At 48.0% G+C, this 19167-nt stretch overlaps 1 protein-coding gene across 3 annotated transcripts in view; it reads left to right on the top strand.

The window, feature by feature from the left end:
• GPC4 (glypican 4) overlaps positions 1-19167 on the top strand; it is a 70515-nt gene that overhangs the window by 33390 nt on the left and 17958 nt on the right. For all 3 annotated transcript variants that reach the window (XM_075512744.1, XM_075512746.1, XM_075512745.1), the window contains exon 3: positions 12520-12911. In XM_075512744.1, coding sequence (XP_075368859.1) covers positions 12520-12911 — 392 coding nt within the window. The remainder of the gene's footprint in view (positions 1-12519; positions 12912-19167) is intronic.

The raw sequence follows: 19167 nt of genomic DNA, 5'->3' as shown, positions 1-19167 counted from the left end.
GGCTGCAGGGCTGCATGATGGCAGGGGGATATTAAGCTGAGCTGAGCTGGATACCTGTCAAAGCACAAGGCTTCAAAATGGGTGAGCTTTGATAGGGAGCCCTGTACAAGCTGTTTTGTTTGCGCTGCATGGTTCTTCGTCAGCCCCTCACAGCATGCCCTGCGCTGGTCTCATCCTGATCTTAGCCCTGGGAGTCCTTGACAGGCAAATCTGGGAGGGGATGGTGCGATCCTGTTGCTGGAAGCTGGATTTACTGTGCCCAGCCTGTCCCTGAAGGGTGTTTCTCTGCCCTGTATGAAACTAATGAAGGAGAATTAGCAACCTCCTCAGCTTGTCCCAAAGCCTAATGGCCCCGTCTTTGAGCGTTTGCTAATATCAGATCTCAGTCTTCATTTGCTGCAGACAAAGATGATTTAGGGATTTTTTTAATCTTACCTGGGGTGGAAGCAGAGATTAACTGATTACCATCCTCCATCATTTACCTCTTGGAAGACTTTTAATCATGACTGCCTTTCTCCTGCCAGCCCGGTCACCTGGAGGCTGAAGGCACCCCCTCTTCAGCAGCACTCTTGCTGGTGGTGGGGGCAAGTTAGGGAGTCTCCTGTCTGAGGTTCTCAGACTCTTCTGCAAAAGTTTTGGAGTGCCATGACTGAGAGTGCTGTGGTAGTTTTGTTGGTTTGTTTTTAAGAGCCTCTTACTGAGTGATCGGCTGCTTGTGGTGTGGTGTTTCCTTCCTTCGGTCCTGGTGCTTGGTCATCGGGTCAGCTGTGGTCTGTTCTGCCTTGCACGTTTGAGTTCTCCTTGTCCAATGTAATTCTTCCCACCTTTTGTGGTGTAATGTGCCCAATCTAGAGGAGAGGGAGATGATCAATACCCACGCATTTGTCCCAACCTCTAGGTATGGGATTTGAAAAACACGCGATCCCTTTCAGAGCATGGGCCCATGCTCCGATTTTAGCATTTGCAGCTCTTTAGGGCTGCCTCACTGCTAGTAGCTAAATCCACTCAAATGAAAATAAAGCTGACACAAAACGAGCCATGCACCTTCCTCTGTTTAACAAGAAATCCTCTGAGCTACAGCTGTGTAGAGGGACTGAGCAGGCAAGAGGAGTTATTGCAGAGACTGAATTCACTTCACTTAACTGGTCTCCCAGCAAGTGGGACGAATGCTCCTCTTGCAGGGTGACGCATCCCCGTGCTGCGAAAGGCCACTCCAGGATGCAGCTCAAGCAGCAAACTGTGTCCTCAAGCTCTTTCAAAATCTTCGTTGCGGGTTCTCTGGCTGCTAATCTCTCAGCCTTGACATTGAGGTCTGAGAGGAGAAGCAAACTCCTGCTACCTCCGTTATGTGCTTGACCTCTGCAGCAGTTGCCGCTGCAGAAGGACAGTCGAAGTGGTGGCACGTCCTTTGGATGGAGGCTGTGGTGCCCCGTGGCTTTTGGAGCATTCGCATCAGCTGTTCTCGGAGCGCTGTGTGCCGTTGGAACCGTTGCCAGAATTGCTCTGATCTGACAACAGATCTGACAACAACCAAAGCCATACAGAAATGTATTATCTCCTCTTAATCAACTAGCCTGATCCCACTGTGGCAGTGAGGGATATATTTTCAGCAGTAAGGGAAATGCTTTTTTAATAAAATAAAAAATACTATGGGAGTTGTCAGATTCCCCATTGCTAGATGTTTTTAAGGTGAAGATTTGCTGGTTTTTCTGGCATACATGATCTCAGATAGATGTTTATGGGCTTCACTGAGAAATTTGTGCGTGAGATTCTCTGTCCATGTAAGCATCTCCCTCCGTGACAATAACAGCTATGGGAAAGCCACAAAGCTGTGCAACTGCGATGACATCTCATGCCACGGAAGCAGTTATAGCAGTCAGGGCTTTAAAAAAAAAAAAAAAAAAAAAGGGGGGGGGTGGTGGTGGTGTGTGTTTTAAAATCTCCTTTGCCTTGTCTCATCTTCGCTAGTTAGTGCCCTCCCCTTCCCTCTCCCAGGGATTAATAACATTAATAGGATTAATGGTGACATTAAGATTGCATAAACGCTTGGTCCCATTTATTAAACTTGAGCTTTCACCTCTTTTGCCCTTTTAGGCTGAAGTTTTCCATGCCCGGGTCTGTGCTAGCCAAGCAGTGCTTTGGGGAAATTGCTCAGCTGTTTTGAGGAACTGGAGCAGGGACAGGACATAGCCCATAACTCTTCTTCAGCATTTCTGCTATTCTCTTGCTTCCTAGATAAGATGTTTTTAGTTTTTTCTTATTAAAGACACTTCCTAAATCTCTCATAAGATGTAACTGTTGTGCTAGGCCTTTTCTGAGGGGGGAAACAAGTTTTTTTTACTTTTTTATAGGCTGGTTGCAGAGTGATTAGGGCAGACAGAGCCCCAAGCCCCCATGAGCGGAGGGGCTGCTGAGCCTCTGCCCTGTGGGGCTGAGACCGGCAAGCGGCTGCATGTTCTCCTGCCCCTGCATTTCATAAACGCTTTTGCTGTTGCACGTAAACCAAGTCTTGTCCCTTTCTTCTGCATGCTCTGGATTTAGGGAAGGTGAGCAAGCTTCTGCAACCCTTGTTGTACAGGAATGACATGTACAGGAGATGAACGTGTGATGGTCCATCCCCGGGCTGGGCTGGCAATAGGTTTGGCGTTCCCAATGCCCAAGTGACAGAAGGATTTGTATGAAATGGCACAGCCCCAGCCAGCATCTGGGAAGCTATTAAATGCCGAGAGTCTCGTTTCTGATCCGCTCCCCCTGACTTTTCCATTAGCATTTAAGATAAAACAAATACAGAAGCGTAAAACGAAACCCCTTTGGGACAATGAGCAGGAAGGAACCGAACCCAGGCAGCAGGAGCCGGCCGGGGGTCCCAGAGACCGTGGTGCACCCACCCCTCTGCTGCGTGGTGAGGGACCCCTGTTTGTGGGCTCCGTGTCTGTCTCGGGCAAAATAGCCACAGGTATAAAGCACGGTCGTGGCCTGCATCTTTGAAGCATCCTGGGATGCCCTTTATCTTCTAGTGCAAGCCCTGTGTTACTCCGGGGTGCATGAATTACTTCCAGTAACTGGGTTGTGGCTGCATCTGAGTGACTAGTCCGGGGGGCATTGGCCAAATACCTTCCATACTGCTGAAACTGGGGACACCCCCACCCCCCCCCAGTAACCTCATTTCTGAATTTAGATTTCATTGTTCAGATAACCCTTGGCTTCCAGCCGCTGTCTCCAGGTAGGAGTTAGCAGGGAGGTGTGCTGGGACAGTAGGACACGTGGCTGGGAAGTGTTAATAACCAGGAATGACACAGGAGGGACGAGGGAAAGCTTTCGGTGGTCTCCTCTCCGCTCCCCGCACAGTGCGGAGGCAAACGGTGAAAGATGAGCCCCACAGGTGCCCAGCCCACCGCTCCTATAGTTAGAATTTGGCAGACCATCGGGACGCTCTGCCTTACCAAAATAACTGCCCTTTGGGGACCTTCATCTCGCATTAACTGTCTTATTGGAAACTGCCTGCAAGAGCAGAGACCTGGGGCCTCATCCTGCTCGTGTGCCAGGGTCCCTTGTGTTTGTGGCATCCAGGACCGTGGGGCTAGTCCTGGCTGCCGGCGCATTTATCTCCGCAGGAGGCAGCTCCGGGTGTTGTGGCACAGCAGGAGTGCTGAGAGGAGAGACCTGCTGGACCTTTGATGCTTGCTGTGCCAGAGCTGCGTGGTGTTTGTGCTTCTGAATAAATCCGTGTGGTGGAGAGAGCTCTACCATTGCAACCCGTCCTCTGGCGAGTGCGCCCATGACGATGCATCATTAACATAGGAATAATACAGTGGTTTTGTCTATCTGCTGCCACTCACGTCTAGATGAAGGCACAGCCTCATTCTTCCGTCTCCAGAAAGGGATGGCACCAAACCTTATACCAACCAGGGCAGAAAACAGTGGGAAGGTCCCTCAAATTTTGCAGAAGCAGCAGTTGCTGAGAGCCAGTCCTTCAGACTTGGTTTGAAGCAGTTGCTGAGAGCCAGTCCTTCAGACTTGGTTTCAGACCTCTTCTTGCGCAGGGTGGGGATGGAGTGGTGTAGGAGAAGCAGGAGGGAGCAACCACCAACACACTTCCTTTAGAAAATCCCACTTGCGGGCTTTTGTTTGTGCTTTCCCACTCACTGCAACAATAATGAAACAAGTTGTCTGCTGTCTGTACAGTGGAAGTTTGTTTATTCTTTGTTTTCTTTTAACTGGCTCCTCTCCATCTGGAGATTTTTAAGGAGGTACATAAACCACTGTGATTTTTAGTCTTGTTCATTGAGAAGGGTGATGCTTGTCTGACAATGGGGGACCAGACCTCTGTTTTGGGAGGCTCAGAAAGATCCTGAGGTCAAGTCATCCCAGAAGGAGGAGATCTCACAGGGGGAGGCTCCTGCCCTGTAGGTTCGGGGGGGGAAGAGAGAGACTAGATTTTGTAACAGACCAAAGACTTCAGCAATGGGCAAAACTGCTTTGTGTATGGGCTTGGAGGGATCAAACAGTCTTCTGCCATCTCAGGTCCAAGCAGTTCTGCTGTTAAGATCACAGGTAAACTGCTCTTACCCCCTTCCCCCCCCCCCCCCCCCCCAAAGCAAAGATGCGGGCAGTGCGCTTTATACTTGGCTACAGGAAACGTGCCTGGTGCTCTCTGGTTACTAATTGCTGTCAACCAGTCAATGAGCTATTGTTTGTCTGTTTAAAATTAACTCTCTCTTCCTCCTTCCTGCACAAAGGAGTCACCTAGCCTATGTGCCGGCTCTGTTGCTTGAGTAGTCTTGAGAGCTGCTCCCTGGATGCCCGTTGGGTTGGTGGTATTTTGGGGTCTTGTGGTGGGCTTGGGGCTGTGATACTCCACGGGTGCAGAGCCGGAGCTATTTTGTTAGTGTTAAACGTACTGTAATGTCTTAGTGTCCAGCTGTTTGCATGCTGGATGAACAAATGGTGGCCCTAGCTGGAAGAGCTCTCTGTGCAAATATAACGGATGAGGGGAACTGAGGTAACAGGAACGAGAAAGCCATCCCCACCGTTCAGCAGCACGGGTCCTCCTCAAGCTCTTCAACAGCAGTCGTAGGACGGGAGGCTTGGAAAAATACGTACGTGTGAAATACCTTAGTGAGTGTCCCAGAAAGCTCATCTAAATGGGGCTACGCGGGAGGCAACCCAAAGGAACTCGCTTCCAGATTTTGCAGATGATGATTGCTGTTTGGGGTGGGAAGTTGATGTGTTGGTACCAAATGGACCTGGGTCAGCAGGCTAAAGCAGCTGAGAAATAATAGATGTGTTTGAAAGGTCAGTTGAGATTGAGGAATGGGTGCAGTGAAAATTGGACATGGAGGGGGGAGGGGAGAGAAGAGCAAGCAAATGGAGGGAAAAGCAGCAGCAGCAAGGGAGGTGCATTGGGGAAGACGGCTGTTGAGTTGTGGAGACGAGGAGGAGGATGGAGGAGCTGGGAATGAAGGACCTGCTGCTCAGGGAGGAGGCAGCGTGGGAGTGGCGGGAGAAACCCGCTATAGCTGACCCAGAATGGGACGCGTGAGTAGTGGCGGTCCCTGGAAATGGGGACGAGGAGGCTGCAAAGGCTGGGCTCGTCCTGCTGTGTGGGATGCAGCACAGCGGGACGGACCAAGAGGGGACCAAGGGCATTTCTGCTGTTGCTGCTTTCCTAATTCATGGGATGACTGTTACATGTAGCAGGATGCAATGTGCTGCTATTTGCTTCTTGAATCACAGACAGCAATCTCCATACTGGTTTTTCCCCTCCTTCGTTGCTTCTTATTCTTTTAACGAGCTTGGTCTCAGTGTGATGGCGGCAATCTCATGCTGTGTTTTAGCTTCTTCCCTGCTCTTCTGGGCTCCTGCCAGCCCTGGGGTGCAGATGAAGATCATGTTCTTGGGCCCTCAAGAAACAAGAAGTTCTAGAAATCCTTTTTTTTCCCGATGGTTCTTTTTTCTCCTATGAGGCTGCAGCCTAGTTGTTGTTATTGTCTTGAAACCTTTCACTAATCAAGCAAAGTTTGGGTAGATGTTGTTGGGCCTCCCAGTTCTCCAAGGTCAGGTCTGTTGCTGTGACACTGGCATGATTTAAGCCTGTACTTCTTCAAACTCCGCGGAAGAGTTCTTCCCATGTCAGTAAGTGCTAACACATGTTTGAAAACAGGACAGAGAAACAGCTTGTGGATTTGCCCTGCCCTTCCTGAGTTCATATTCAATAAATGTGTTAACACTATGTATTCATCGGTTTCTCAACACTTCTGGAAAAAGGTTGTTAAGCTATGGTTTGTTTTTCCTTGGTGGAAATTACAAATGTGGCATATGCAATAAAGGAAGTGAAGGCATATTAAAAGTAATGAGGCACATTTAGGAAAAAAAAAAAAAATCTCTTTTTCCTTTGGAGTAGGTGGCATGGCTACGGATGGCTTCACCTTCGAGGTGAAAAGAGCTGTGAAACATTTGTCTCTTTTCCTCCAAATTCCTTTTATCTGCCTGGATTGAATTTTGCTTCACATGGTAGGAGCAGCTGCAGGGTGGAGTTTGCATCCACAGATGCACGTCTCTGTGGGACGGTGCCGGTGCCGGCCCCTCCGCGGCACAGCCTTCGGGGCCGCGGCTCGGGCAAGAGCATTTGCCTGGGAATCCATCTTGCTGTTGGGGACATTTTATGAGTAAACCATTTTATGACTAAAATATAGTTAATCTCCTTGTGGCAGTGTTCTCCTGTACACACTAGAAAGCATAATTGTCTATGCAGACAAGCAAATTAAAGGTTTTGGTAAGACAGACGGTCCTTAATTAATCATAATCTGGACAATTTATTAAGAGTATATCTGAAAAGCTGGGTGGCAAATTATCTGAAAGTAATTAATTGTGCCCATAAAAATTCAGCATGTTCTCTCTGTGTGCTTGAGCCTGGTTTTATTTGTTTTTTAAGGTGTGTTGAGTAATTGCATGTCTACCTGGTATCTGTTTGCGTAGTTAATTTGGAAACCTCAAACAGAATAAGGCCAATTGAAAACACAGCTCTAAACTAAGCAAACCTGGTGCATGGGAAATGTAGGATGTCCAGCAGCCTTTGGGAGCAGAAGGGTGCATGGTAGCCCTGGTCTGCTTTTGGAAGGACACCAGCACACCCGAACATGGCCAACAGATGGGCATCTGTAGAGAGCATGTTGGCTCAATGGCCTTGCTGAGCTCTTGGATAAGACTGCCTTTTTTGCTCTGCAGTTAAGGTTTTCTCTGCTCTAAAAACTGTGAATTTTTGGTGCTGAGCCCTGGCTTGCTCATGGTTTGACTCTTTGCAGTTGCTGGAAGAGGAGCAAGCAGGGTGCCGTGGAGCGCCGTGCTTCTCTCCGGGAAATTATTCTCCGAAATAAATGCGTTTCATTCCTGAAGATCAGGAGATTCAAGGCAAAACGTTGCACTCCTATGGTGGTCGGCTATGGGTTCAGCCCTGAGGACTCCCTGCCTGGGGCGTGGCTGGAGGGGCAGAGGACACCAGTGCTTCGGTCCTGCCAAGGGGCAGATGGTGCTGGTGGTGGCAGGAGGCAGCTCAGGCCAGGCAGTTTTGCTGCTTCTTCCTTTGTCACCACACCAGCGTTCGTAGGGAAATGCCCAACCTGCCTGTGGGTGAAGGGGAACGTGCCCCTTTGATGTGTTCATCCAGTTTCCAGGAGCTGCCTTTGATATAGGTAGGACTGTGCCCTACATCAGCAGGCTCTCCTCGTCAAAAGCCCTCTTGTATGAAAATCCTACCCTTAATATATCTGAAAACGTTAGCACGAGAAATAGGAAAATGTTGCATCCCTTCTTACTTAAAAAAAGGTTATTTTCAGATGAGACCTATGAATCCAAGATCAAAAAAAATAGTGGGTACAAAAATCCAAGGAAGTGGATGTATTGTCTGGAGGTGGGATTTGCCCTGTGCCTTGCAGTGAGTGGAGTGATTGTGTTTCTTCAAGTAGCTCATGTATCCGCAATTTGGAAGAAAGGTTGCTTTGAGTTATTCTGGCAGTGGAAACTGATGTCATGTGGAAGCACCTTGGGGAGGTGCGGTGCTCTCCTGCGCTGGGTTACTGGCAGGGCTGGTCTGCCCTCAAGCTGCAAACAGGTAATACATCTTATTACCTGAAAAAAGGAAATTACCAAGTAACTACGGTTATGTTTTCCCACTGTGCTCTTTTATGGAAGTGTTTGTTCAAAAGCAGCGATTTGTTTATTTTTTTTTTTTTTTCCCCCAGGACTCTTATTGCAGAAATACCAGATATGTCACATCTAGTCTTTCTTACTGTTTCATGACATCTCTAGGCTTTCCCTGAGTGTTGGGCATTGAAATTCTACCCTGAAATTCAAACGGGTTAAAAGAATAAACAGAGCCCGGAGCTGTAGATTGCCTGAGTGCAGATTACTGCCTTTTTTATCTCTAAAAGTTAATTGCATTGAAAATGTCATCTTCCTTTGAGCGTCAAAGGCCATAGCATCCACAGGATTTATTTTGCAATACAGACAAATTTTGAAGTTTCTTCCTGGCGTTAGGAAAGGTGGTGTGCCTCTGGTCCGGTCCCAGCGGGCAGCTTGGCCGCGCTCTGCGGACGGCAGCGCTGGTACCCTCACCCCTGCGCTCATCCTCCTGAGCATCGCCCCGAGTGACAAGATGCCTTTGTATCAGCGGGGCTTAGCTGAGATGGGTTGAGGTAGTAAAGCGTGGACTTGCTCCCGTATCAGGTTGGACCAGAGCTGGCTGAGCCACATTAGCCCAGTGCCTTGTCTGCGGTCTGTCCTCTCCGTGTAACCCAGACATCTCTCCATGTTCTGCTCTTAGCTAGGAGAACCAGGGAGACCTCTAAGCCACGTGCTGCTCCCGCGGGTCAGTTTGTGAAGCTCTTCCCGGCGTTGTGTGTGTGCTTATGCCTGTTTGTCGACAGAGGGGCCAGCCCTTGTTCTGGGAGTTTAAACAAGATAACTGGGAGGGAAAAGAGAGCCTGCCATCCCTCCGGATAGCAGTGTCTTGGAGAGCACCGGCAAAGTATGATTTGTCGTCTGTGAAAAATGTTTGCGTTTGACAGCTTTTCACAGGAAGCTTGTCAGAGTGATAATTTAATGAGTACAGATTGCTTGCAACACAGCTGTAAAATGTGCTTTTACAGTGCTGTAAAATAAGCAACCGAGGCCTTTGTGTGTTTGCTTTGTTTGAGAACAAGTCAACTTCTAATACAAATGAAAGGTGGTCATTTATTTTACCCAGCAAACAGTCAAGACTTAAGAGAGGAACCTGCCATTTTTCTTCTTGTGGTGGCAAGGTTAATGCTGGGTTATGTTGGTGTTTGCTAATCAGCTTGTTTCTGTGAAGGGGAGAATTAATATCTAATTACATGTAGGGAGTTACTAGTCAGATTAGCATTTAAGTCATAAAAAGGACTTTTGGGCTTTCTCTCTTCGTTGCAGACATCTATGCCCATGATTTGCACAGAGAAAAGCTTAATGTTCCTTACTGTGCCCAAGCTGATTTCTTGATGGGGAGACAGAAACTGAGGATGCAGACTTACAGTATGCCAATAGCTAGAGTAAAACGTGTGTGGGGGGGTGTGCATATATACATATAATAATAAAAATAATTTAATCCCTGCTGCTGACCAAGAGTGCTGTGCATTGCGTGGAGGAAGATGTCGCTGTGCACGTCCCGCTGCTGGGTCCATCGCTGGGTGCTGGCGTGAGGTGGCCCCTCGTCCCCGGTGCCGTGCTCGGCATCCCTTCTCCCCACCTGCCCGACCTCGTCCCCGCCCCGGGAGCCTCGAGGTGCCAGCGAGGCCGCCCATGGGCCAAGCCACTGGCGCCAGGCGCCAGAGCGTCCCCGCCCGTGGGGCTGGGGGACGCAGGCGCGTGCTGGCGGGCAGGCTTGGCGGGGCGGGAGGGTGGGTGCTGACTGCGCTGCGGACACGCAGCCGCCTCTCTCCTCCGCCCCTTCTTACTTGGAAAGCGGCATTTGACAACGGGTGTTTTCTGCCTGTGAAAACGCTGGCTGGCGCTCGAACCAGAAATGACGGCTTTGCGTGTACGTGGTGCCTCCTTCCGCAGCGTTGTGTTGGGGTTTTAGAAGTGGCTGGTTTTGGTGGGAAGTTTTCATTTCCTTTATTTACCTTCCTTTTGGGGAAGGAAAAGCTGCTGGCTGGAAAACTGCAGGTGCACAGGTATTTGCTGCTAATTAGGTTGCATGGTTTTTTTCAGGTTAATTAATGAATATACCTGGTTCTAGCCCACATGAAAAATTGCTAAGAGATGAAGTGCTGTAAAGCCTGGATACTGTTTATTCAACTTCCACTTATGGAGTGTAACCAATAAAATAAGCTTGGGCAGGAGAATAAATTGGTTATGATAATATGGATGTATTACTTGAGATAACTTTCCTGGCTTAAAACATTACTTTGGGTTCCTTTAGACTGGTGGTTGGGAGTATTTAATAGATTTCCCATCAATATCATTTCAAAATCTTAATTCTTTTTGAAGAGTTTGCTGATGCATCTGCCGGCTCTTGTGCCTGGCATGAAAGTATTTAAATAAACAACTTATTTGGTTATGCTGAAAGGTCTGAGCAAAGGAAGGAAGTGAGCCTTCAAAATGATTAAGTGAATTAGAAATTAATATACACCAAGCTAATCTCTATAGTATAAACTCCACAGAAAAAAAATCTTCCTGGAGAGGAAATGCCAGTCATGGGAACGAAAGTGGAGGTTCCTGCTGATACTGGACAGAGGACGTGTCGGGTGTTTGAAATCAATCTCTTCTTCCCTGGATCATTTCTTTTGTGCTCCTAAGAGGCTGTATTATATACAGCCATGTCAGGCCCAGAGCCCCATGACTTTGTTCGTCAGGAACTTGAAGAATGTTTCAGTTTTTCCAGAAAATGTTTTCTGTGTTAGGCTTTGTTTGTACTGGAGCACTTTGAAGACGAAAATCTGAACTTCAGCATACTTGTAATACATTTTAACAAGGTTTAAATTCACACTGGGCCAAAATATCCCCCCCCACACTCCTTCTAACAACTTCTGGCTCTAAACATTACTCCTTTGAGGATTAAAAAAACCACAGAGGCATGTTTTATTAAAAAATATTTGTTGAATATGAGTCACAGAAAAGCAGAGGTCAGAATCCTCAATTGCTGGTGGCATGCATAAAATAATACGCTTCCTCGTCTGTGCCGTGCGTGGTGGTGCAGAGGCTGCGCCCGCGCCCCGGGGTGCCGGCGTCCCCCGTGGGGTTGGAGCAAACGGGCGGCAGCCCGGCGTGAGCACTGCTGGCACGTGATGGTTTGTCCTGGTGGCGCCTACCCTTGCTCTCCTTAGCTCCTTCCCAAGGCCAAGTAGCATGGAGTTTTGTTCCAAAATGGCCCAAATGCGTTTGGTTTAATGGACCCCTCCCCTATGTTTTTTTTTAATTTAACCCATCTACTCCAAATCTCCAAGGCAAAGGCTTTGCAGTAGGGTGGTCTTTCTTAGACCCACGTGCCAAGGCTTTGGTGGCACTGTCTTGGCGGGGGATGTTCTTTAAACTGACCTGGCAGATGCATCTGACGTGCCAGACATGGTCAGGTCAGCTTGTTATCGGCGTCGGAGACTTATGTGGCACTGCCAAGATGCGGTGACGGCACGTTGGCAGTGGCTGCTCTCCGGCATGGGCTGTCTGGTGCTCTGGGGGGGTGAACTGAAGTGGGGATTTGCTTTTAGAAAGTGATGAAACCCAAGGGCCCCCGTCCGTCCGCTATCATCTGAAAAATCTCTTTGTCGTTCTTGTGCCAAGTGTTTAGCCCTTGGATTTTGAGCAAATTCTGGCTTAATTGTGTTTTTTTGTACTGCCACAAACATCTGAAGCCCTGTCTGCAGTCAGGACCAATTACGTAATTAGGGACAGGCCCTGCCCCAGAGCTGACAAACGTGCAAGATGGGAGAAAGAACCCACAGGTAGATTTTTGGGTTTGTTTTTAAAATGTATTAAAACTTGTTGATTTTTGAGGCTGGTTTATGATCATTCCAGAAAATGAATTGACAAGAACTGAAAAGAAAGACCCCTTTACGCAAAACGTCTGTTTAACAAACAAACAAACAAAAACCAAAAAAACTTTTTTTCATTTTGCTTTCCAATAGTCTTTTGCTTTGAAATTGCATCTTTTAAGATGGCTGAATGGGAACATAAGAGACTGGCCTTTTTTTTGGTGTGCCCTTTTTTTTTTTTTCATTTTGCTGACTTTTGTCATGTAATTCAGATTTGCATCAAGAGAGATTTCACTCATGCAGGTCTTTGGATCTTGAGAGAGGTTGGGGGGGTTGGTTTCTGAAGAGTAATCAAGAATTTTGAGATACATAAATGTTTTGAAAATTTTTAGGGAGACCTTTAACTTTCCATTTCATTTGGGCCATGTTCTCATTGCGCTGAATTTTCCAGTTAAGCAATGGCAGTGGTTGTAGAAGTGCGCGAACACACAACCCAATGCTGGTGTTTACCATGGCTTCTCTTCCTCTTTTCTAGAGTTCTTCAAAGAACTTCTCGAAAACGCCGAGAAGTCGTTGAATGACATGTTTGTGCGGACGTATGGCCGTTTGTACATGCAGAACTCGGAGCTGTTCAAGGACCTCTTTGTGGAGCTGAAGCGGTACTACGTGGGTGGCAACGTCAACCTGGAGGAGATGCTCAATGAGTTCTGGGCGCGCTTGCTGGAGCGCATGTTCCGTCTGGTCAACCCCCAGTACCACTTCACGGACGAGTACCTCGAGTGCGTCAGCAAGTACACCGAGCAGCTGAAGCCTTTTGGGGACGTGCCACGGAAGCTCAAGCTACAAGTGACACGAGCGTTCGTGGCTGCCCGCACCTTCGCGCAGGGCCTTGCCGTCGCGAGGGACATCGTGAGCAAAGTGTCCGCGGTAAGCTCTGTCTTGTGATTATTCCCGTGTCCCATGGACCAGTGATAGGTAGCGTCTTTCCCTGTTCTCCTGACTAGGTACCTAAAGGTGTTGCTGGTAGTTGAGCACAGGTGGAACCAAATTCCATCTACGTAGGCTGTGCCGTTGCGTGGTAGAGTCATGTTCTGGGGACACCACCATACAGTGCTGCAGCCCAGTAGCAGAGATGTTCCCCAGGTTGATGCTGTCCTCCTGTCTAGGGAACAGCAACAAGCAGGAAATTAAATACCATCTGCACTGGAAATAACCGTGTTTGCTTGTGTGATGGCTGTATCTTCTTCTTAATATTGCCTTCAAATTACAGCGAGTCATGGATGCGGTGGGCATCTATTATGGAGCAGCTGATGATTTGCTCCTTGCTCCCAGGCACAGGGAGAGGCTGTTAGCATGAGCAAACAGTACTTTTATGATAACAGTAAGCTGGAGCCATATGGAGAGGGTAGGAGCCAGTTGTACTTGGTGCCAGACACACAGCATGAGTTAGACCTCAGACTTCTATAGTAAAGTCATTTTTTTGGGGGGGTCAAACAGCTGTGATGTGTTGGTCACTTAAATTTTTACCTCTTCTTATAAACCATTTTGGAGAGGTTTAAGTGGGGTGACTTTTTTTTGACATGAGATTTGTCTGTAACTTAGTCTGAATTGTATGGTATAGGGAACAGGTGTAGTCAATAATCCCCTTAAAGTGATTGTGTGAGATAACAAATATTAGTGATTTCCTTTTAACAAACTCAGCTCATTTCCTGTGGGCTATAGAAGATTTATTTAGGATAATCATTTAATCGGGCAGAGAGAGGTTTACTTTCTCTCTACCTGGTTACAGAGTAATAAAATGCCAGGCTGAAAGGGCAGGTAGTAGTTTGAATCGCCCTAAGTGCTGGGAAAGAAAAAAAAAAAAAGTAAACCAGAAAAGAATAGCTGTTCAGGTACTCTTAGAAGCAGAATGCAATTTTGGAGGCAGCACAAGCAGCATCGTTAAGTGAGATAATAATTCAAATTGCTTTGACTTACAGGGATAATATTAAAATACTGTCTCCCTGGAAAGAAAAAAAATCTGCTTCCATGTTAATTTTTCTTGAAGAGAAATGAGAAAAACAGCCTCCGATAAGCCTGCATGTGTGCGATAGGGCAGAGAATGTTAGCAAGGAAAGAGGTGCTGTACTAATGTATCCATGCTCCAGGAACAAGTTGTAAGTCAGCAGTGGCAGGTTTAGGTCCTTGGACACCTCGAGTCCCCGTTTAATAGCGATGACTCTTGCATGAGACATGTCTGCGTGCCAGTGGTTGAGGATGGGTGTTGTGGAGCTCCATGGGTGACATGTGGGGTCCCTCTTATGAGACCATAAAGTCCTCCAGCCTCAGGGATGCTGTCCTGTGGTGGGAAGGAGATGTGGGAGGAAGGGTCGGTGCTGGATGAGGCCAGCCGTTGTGTCTCCGTGTCAGGTCACTGGCCAAGCCTGCCAATCCCTTGGTTGGGGTTTTCAAATTTGGTGACTCTCATTTCTGGCTGTGTAGCATTGTGGTAGGAAAGAAAAAACAATGTGGTCAGAAAGAAAGGGAAAAAGGGTTTTCACTGCTGGAGAGTGCGGATGAAGTATTTGGGTGGGAGGTCCGTCCACTAAGCCCCAGTACAGTTTTCGGGAATATGCAATCATTTGATAGGCAGTAAACGTGCATGGATGAGGGATCGTGTTTATGCTCCATCTGCTCAGAATTCATCAAAATGTCTCCAGACTTGACATGGGACCACAAGGGCTATGGTCCCGGCATCTGTTACGAATCAGAGTCGTGAACCCGAGGTGGCATCATGATTTCTCTTTCCCTTTTGAAGATCCTCAAGTGTAGAGTTGCCTTCAACTCTAGAATTAATTGCTCAAGTGTGGAAGGTTAGCCAGAGACCCACTCAGCTGCAAAAATAGCTCACACACCATGGACGATCACAGTTACCGCACTTTCCACTTCAGTTTCACAAGTTGCACTGGAAATCCTGCAACAGATTGACTTTTTGAAGTGGTAGCAAAAGTCCCTGCTGCTGAATACCTAAGCTTTAGTTGCAGCAGTAGAAGGAATAATAATCTTTTCTATAGTGTTTTAATCTCATTCAGTGGAAATCTAACATCACGTTTCTGCAAGACACAATGCGAAATTCTATATGCGAGTTTAAAAGCTGATGTTTTTATGCCTGCTGCTTTGTGGTTGCGTTTTGGGGGCTTCCCACATTACATAATAGATTAGCCCGGCTTTGCAGAGCTCTATATAATGACTCTATTGACTTTGCTTCCTTATTATTTTCACTCAGGAGTTGTAGTGGGATGACTGCTTATACCAGGGATTAACTTGAGGGATAAATCTTCTATTCTTCTTTATGAAAAAATGTCCAAAGTAATGCAAATTAGTTTTACTTTTAATGCGTTTTGTAACAAGCAAGTTAAAAATGTTTAATTGAAAATCCTCAGGAGGAGAAATACAAACTACTGCAAGACCCGGCTGCTTTTTACTTTCCTGGGGTGCTATCAGGAGAGCAAAGAGCACTTTACAGTAGAACAACCTTGATGGCTTTTTAATGATCCTGTATATTTTTACATCTTCACTAGGGAGATGCATTTAGAAAGGTATTGTTCTTGTGTGAGTTTGGGAGTAAAGGAGGAGAAGAGAGAATATTGAAAAGCTGCGAGTATGCTTGATTTCTGAGCCAGAATACTAGGAAATAACTTTAATTCATCATTGGATGGATCAGAAGCCCTGTGCTGCTGCCCAAACACACAATGGAGAGAAAGCACAGACTTTTTTCAAACTGTGTCTAAAACCCACAATTTTGATACTCAAGTCTTCACCCCTCAAATTCCCTCCTTTGGACCAAAAAAGTATGAATTCTGCAGATCCGTTCTGAACAGCAGATCCGAGAAGAAAATGCAGGATGCTGTTTCTGCCTGCTAGAGATGGGTCCTGCATCTGCGGTGGGCTGCGAGGGGCTGGGGGCCTCCAGCACTTCCCTCTGTCGCCTGCTGACGCCTGGTGCTTTCTCTCTGACCTTCCTGCCCTTGCCTTCAGGAGACGGAAATCTGCCCATCCCCTAATCACTCGCTTGCTACTTAGCCCTCGACAAGCACTAAAATCAGCCAGGTTAAATTGCTGCCAGCAGTGACATTTCCTGCCCCAGCCAGGGGTGAAAAAAAGGAGCAAATACAAGCCAGAGCCCAGAGCAGCCAAAAAAGGGTGAGAACCTGCAACTGGGCAGTTCTCAAGCTGCAGAGATGCGCCCTTAATTAGATACATGCGATTAAACCCACAGCCCAGTTGAGGGTCATGACACCCTTGAGGACAAAGTGCCCAGGGACTTGTTGGGTGCAAGTCAACTACAGGTATGGGATGGAGGTCCCTGTTGCGGGGGAGAAGAAGAAGGTGAAGTCAAGGACTGAGCCCCCTGACAGTGTTTTGTAGGGTGGGGACGAGCCTGCTTGACCCAAGGGCTGGGAGGGGAGGTCTTGCTGGAGGTCAGCAGCGGAGGGGTATGAAGTACGAAGCGCGTGACATCGAATCCCTACGTCTGCGTCGCTGTGTCTCCGCAGAGCCGCAGATGCGGATGTGCAGATGGGACCTCCTGCAGTTGCAGTGGTGGTGGGAGTTTTCTGCAGCCCTCCTGGAGATTTATGCTGATGAACTGTTGTTTTAGGGTTCTTTTACCACTTTTCCCTCTTGCCTTTGTGTCTGATTGTTTGAGGAACTGCTGGGAGCTCTGGAGGCTCCCAAATCACCTCCCAACAAGCATTTGCGTGCTGAAATTCACACGAGGTGTAGTTGCCACCAAAACAGCTGGGCTGCTGGAAAGGGGCTTCCAGCCCGTCCTTGGGAACCCTGGGAAAGGCAGCAGCTTCAAAGTTGTATGCAGGAAATAGTGTTTAATTTGGAAGCACAGATATGAGCCGTATGAAATAATGCATAGCTTCATATGAGGAATACATCCACCTCCTCATCTGCTGTCCTCACGAGACATTAACAGCCGAGAGGAAGCTGCTGGAGATGTTTGTGGTGGGTGGAGGAGGCTCAGCTTCCTTGGTATCGGCATTTCTTCCTAATGAAGTGTGATGATAGCAGCCAAGGACGGAATTTTCTTCAAACCGTTTACGGAAGAGAATTGTGGAGGGGGCAGGTGATTGCCTTCCCGCAGGCGCTCCAAAGCTGGAGCGAGAGCCCGGTGGGTTTTTAACCCCCTTTGCTCTGAGCTGCCTCGTCTCTAATGAGGCATCCATGGAGCACAAGGTGAAGCGCTGAACCTGCGTAAACCAACGTAGCGCTGGCCGGCGTGAGCTCCCTTCCCTCCAGCTGCATCTCCTGAACCGTGGCTCCTGCCCTTTTCAGCATGGATGCGGAATGTGGACCAGACATCAGCTTAGGAGAAGCAGTGATGAAAATAATAAAACACTGAATGAATAAGAATTAAGGCCTGTATCATCAAAAATATTAGGGCACTGAGCTCCTATTTCAGTAAATGTTGTGCCCCTCGTAATTACCATTTGAGGATCTAAAAGTTTAGTCAGAGAGCAAAGGTCCAATCTCCCTTTGTGCAGTCTTTGCCCTTGGTTTGACTTCAGGGGAATGTGCCCTTAATCCTTCTTCAGGAAGAAGTTCATGTTCCTACATCCAGCAAAGCTGGGCACCCTTTGGGTAAGAGCAAACCCTCCCAGGGAAGTGACAGAGGTGAAATGTTTCCTTGTATGCGTTGAGAGGAGGCTGGGGACAGATGCTGGTGCTTCATGGGCAACCAAGAACCAGCCAGAAGAGCCAAGGAGCCCTTTTGGTGTTGCAGAGGGGCCTCTGAAGAAGCGGTGCTGTCCAGGCAGCAAGTTGCAAGCTGGGGAGCCAGACCAAGGGGCCACCGTGCACAAGGACGTTGCCTTCCGCGTGCCAAGGGCAAACATCAATGCAGAAAACAATACCAAGCACTTCTCCGCACCAAAGATGACCCTGAGAAGACCTGCCAAGAATGTGGCTGCATCTGCCTCAGCTCCAGCCATCTGAGGGTCTGCGCTAGGCATAGCCTTCAAAGCGTGCTCAAGCAGCAGTCGTCGTGGATTTAATGTGCTGAGAGCGCGCGTGGATGCGGCCGTGGGTTTGGAGCTGATGGCATCATGTAGGAGCACTTCAGTGCACTGGGCTTTTTTTTCTTTTTCTTTCTTTGCCTCCCCACACACTGTGGTTCTGCTGCTAATTTTGAAAACAATGTGAGGGATAACTAAGGAAGTTTTGGGATGTAGCTGCCAAGATAAATGTTCTCGCTGTTTTGCTCGTTAAAGCAAACAGAGCGCTCCTGACTATCTGCTGTGTCTCTGGGTTGGGGAGAGGCAGGTGCTTTGGAGAACAAGATTTGTTTGAAAAGCTCATTGGTCCTGAGGACACCAAGAGCAGGAGATGCTGACCCTGGCGTCGCTCCGTAAGTGTTTGGTGGAAGAGGCGTCTGCTTGGCACTGCGGTCCCCTCTGCCCGGTGTGGGCTGGGGGTGCCGGTGGGGAAGGAAAGCACAGGGCGCTGCCCTTTTGACGTGTTAATGTGAAGACCGAGCAGGTCAGTGACCGGCGGTGTGGTTCTCAGCAGCTCTGCTGTTCCTCTCTGGCAGCGTCACATCTGGGGAGGGGGAGAAGCAAGCTATCGGGGAATCGAGTATAAATGTACTCTTGAACTTTTCCTCGCACAGAGGTGACGGTAACCAGCAAGATAAAGCTGCAGCAGACAGGTAGCGAATACTGACGAGGCACAGAGCTGTGCGGTTCCCAAGTATCGCTCCTAAATGCGCTCCCTCATGCAAGACCTTGGAGGCCCAAATCTGCGGTTGAACCAGATGCTTTCTAAATTATTCATGCGCTTGCACCAGGCCAGCAAAATTGGTTAAATGCATAGTTAATTCCAAAACACTTTAATTGGAATATTTGGGGTGGGGAAGCAAACCAAGAGCTGCCTGAGTGATCTTCTGCCTCACAGTGAGCTGAACGTCTGGACCGGCATGTGCCAAGATGATGGTCTTGCGCAACATTGAGGGAAGGAAAAAATGATGTAAGTAAGGTTGTGTTGGTCCCAAAAATTGACGACAGTTCGCTTGTCTAAATTGGCTGCTCACCTGGAGCATCCCACAGTCCTTCAGTCAGCTTTGGAGTTAGTTTTTTGAAGTCATGAAATCATCTTTCCATGTCACTGAGAAGCTACTCCTTCAGTCTTCTTTATC

The sequence above is a fragment of the Mycteria americana genome, chromosome 10 (assembly GCF_035582795.1).
Source record: "Mycteria americana isolate JAX WOST 10 ecotype Jacksonville Zoo and Gardens chromosome 10, USCA_MyAme_1.0, whole genome shotgun sequence".
NCBI classification, from domain to species: Eukaryota; Metazoa; Chordata; class Aves; order Ciconiiformes; family Ciconiidae; genus Mycteria; species Mycteria americana.
This window is presented reverse-complemented; position numbering and strand designations above follow the sequence as displayed.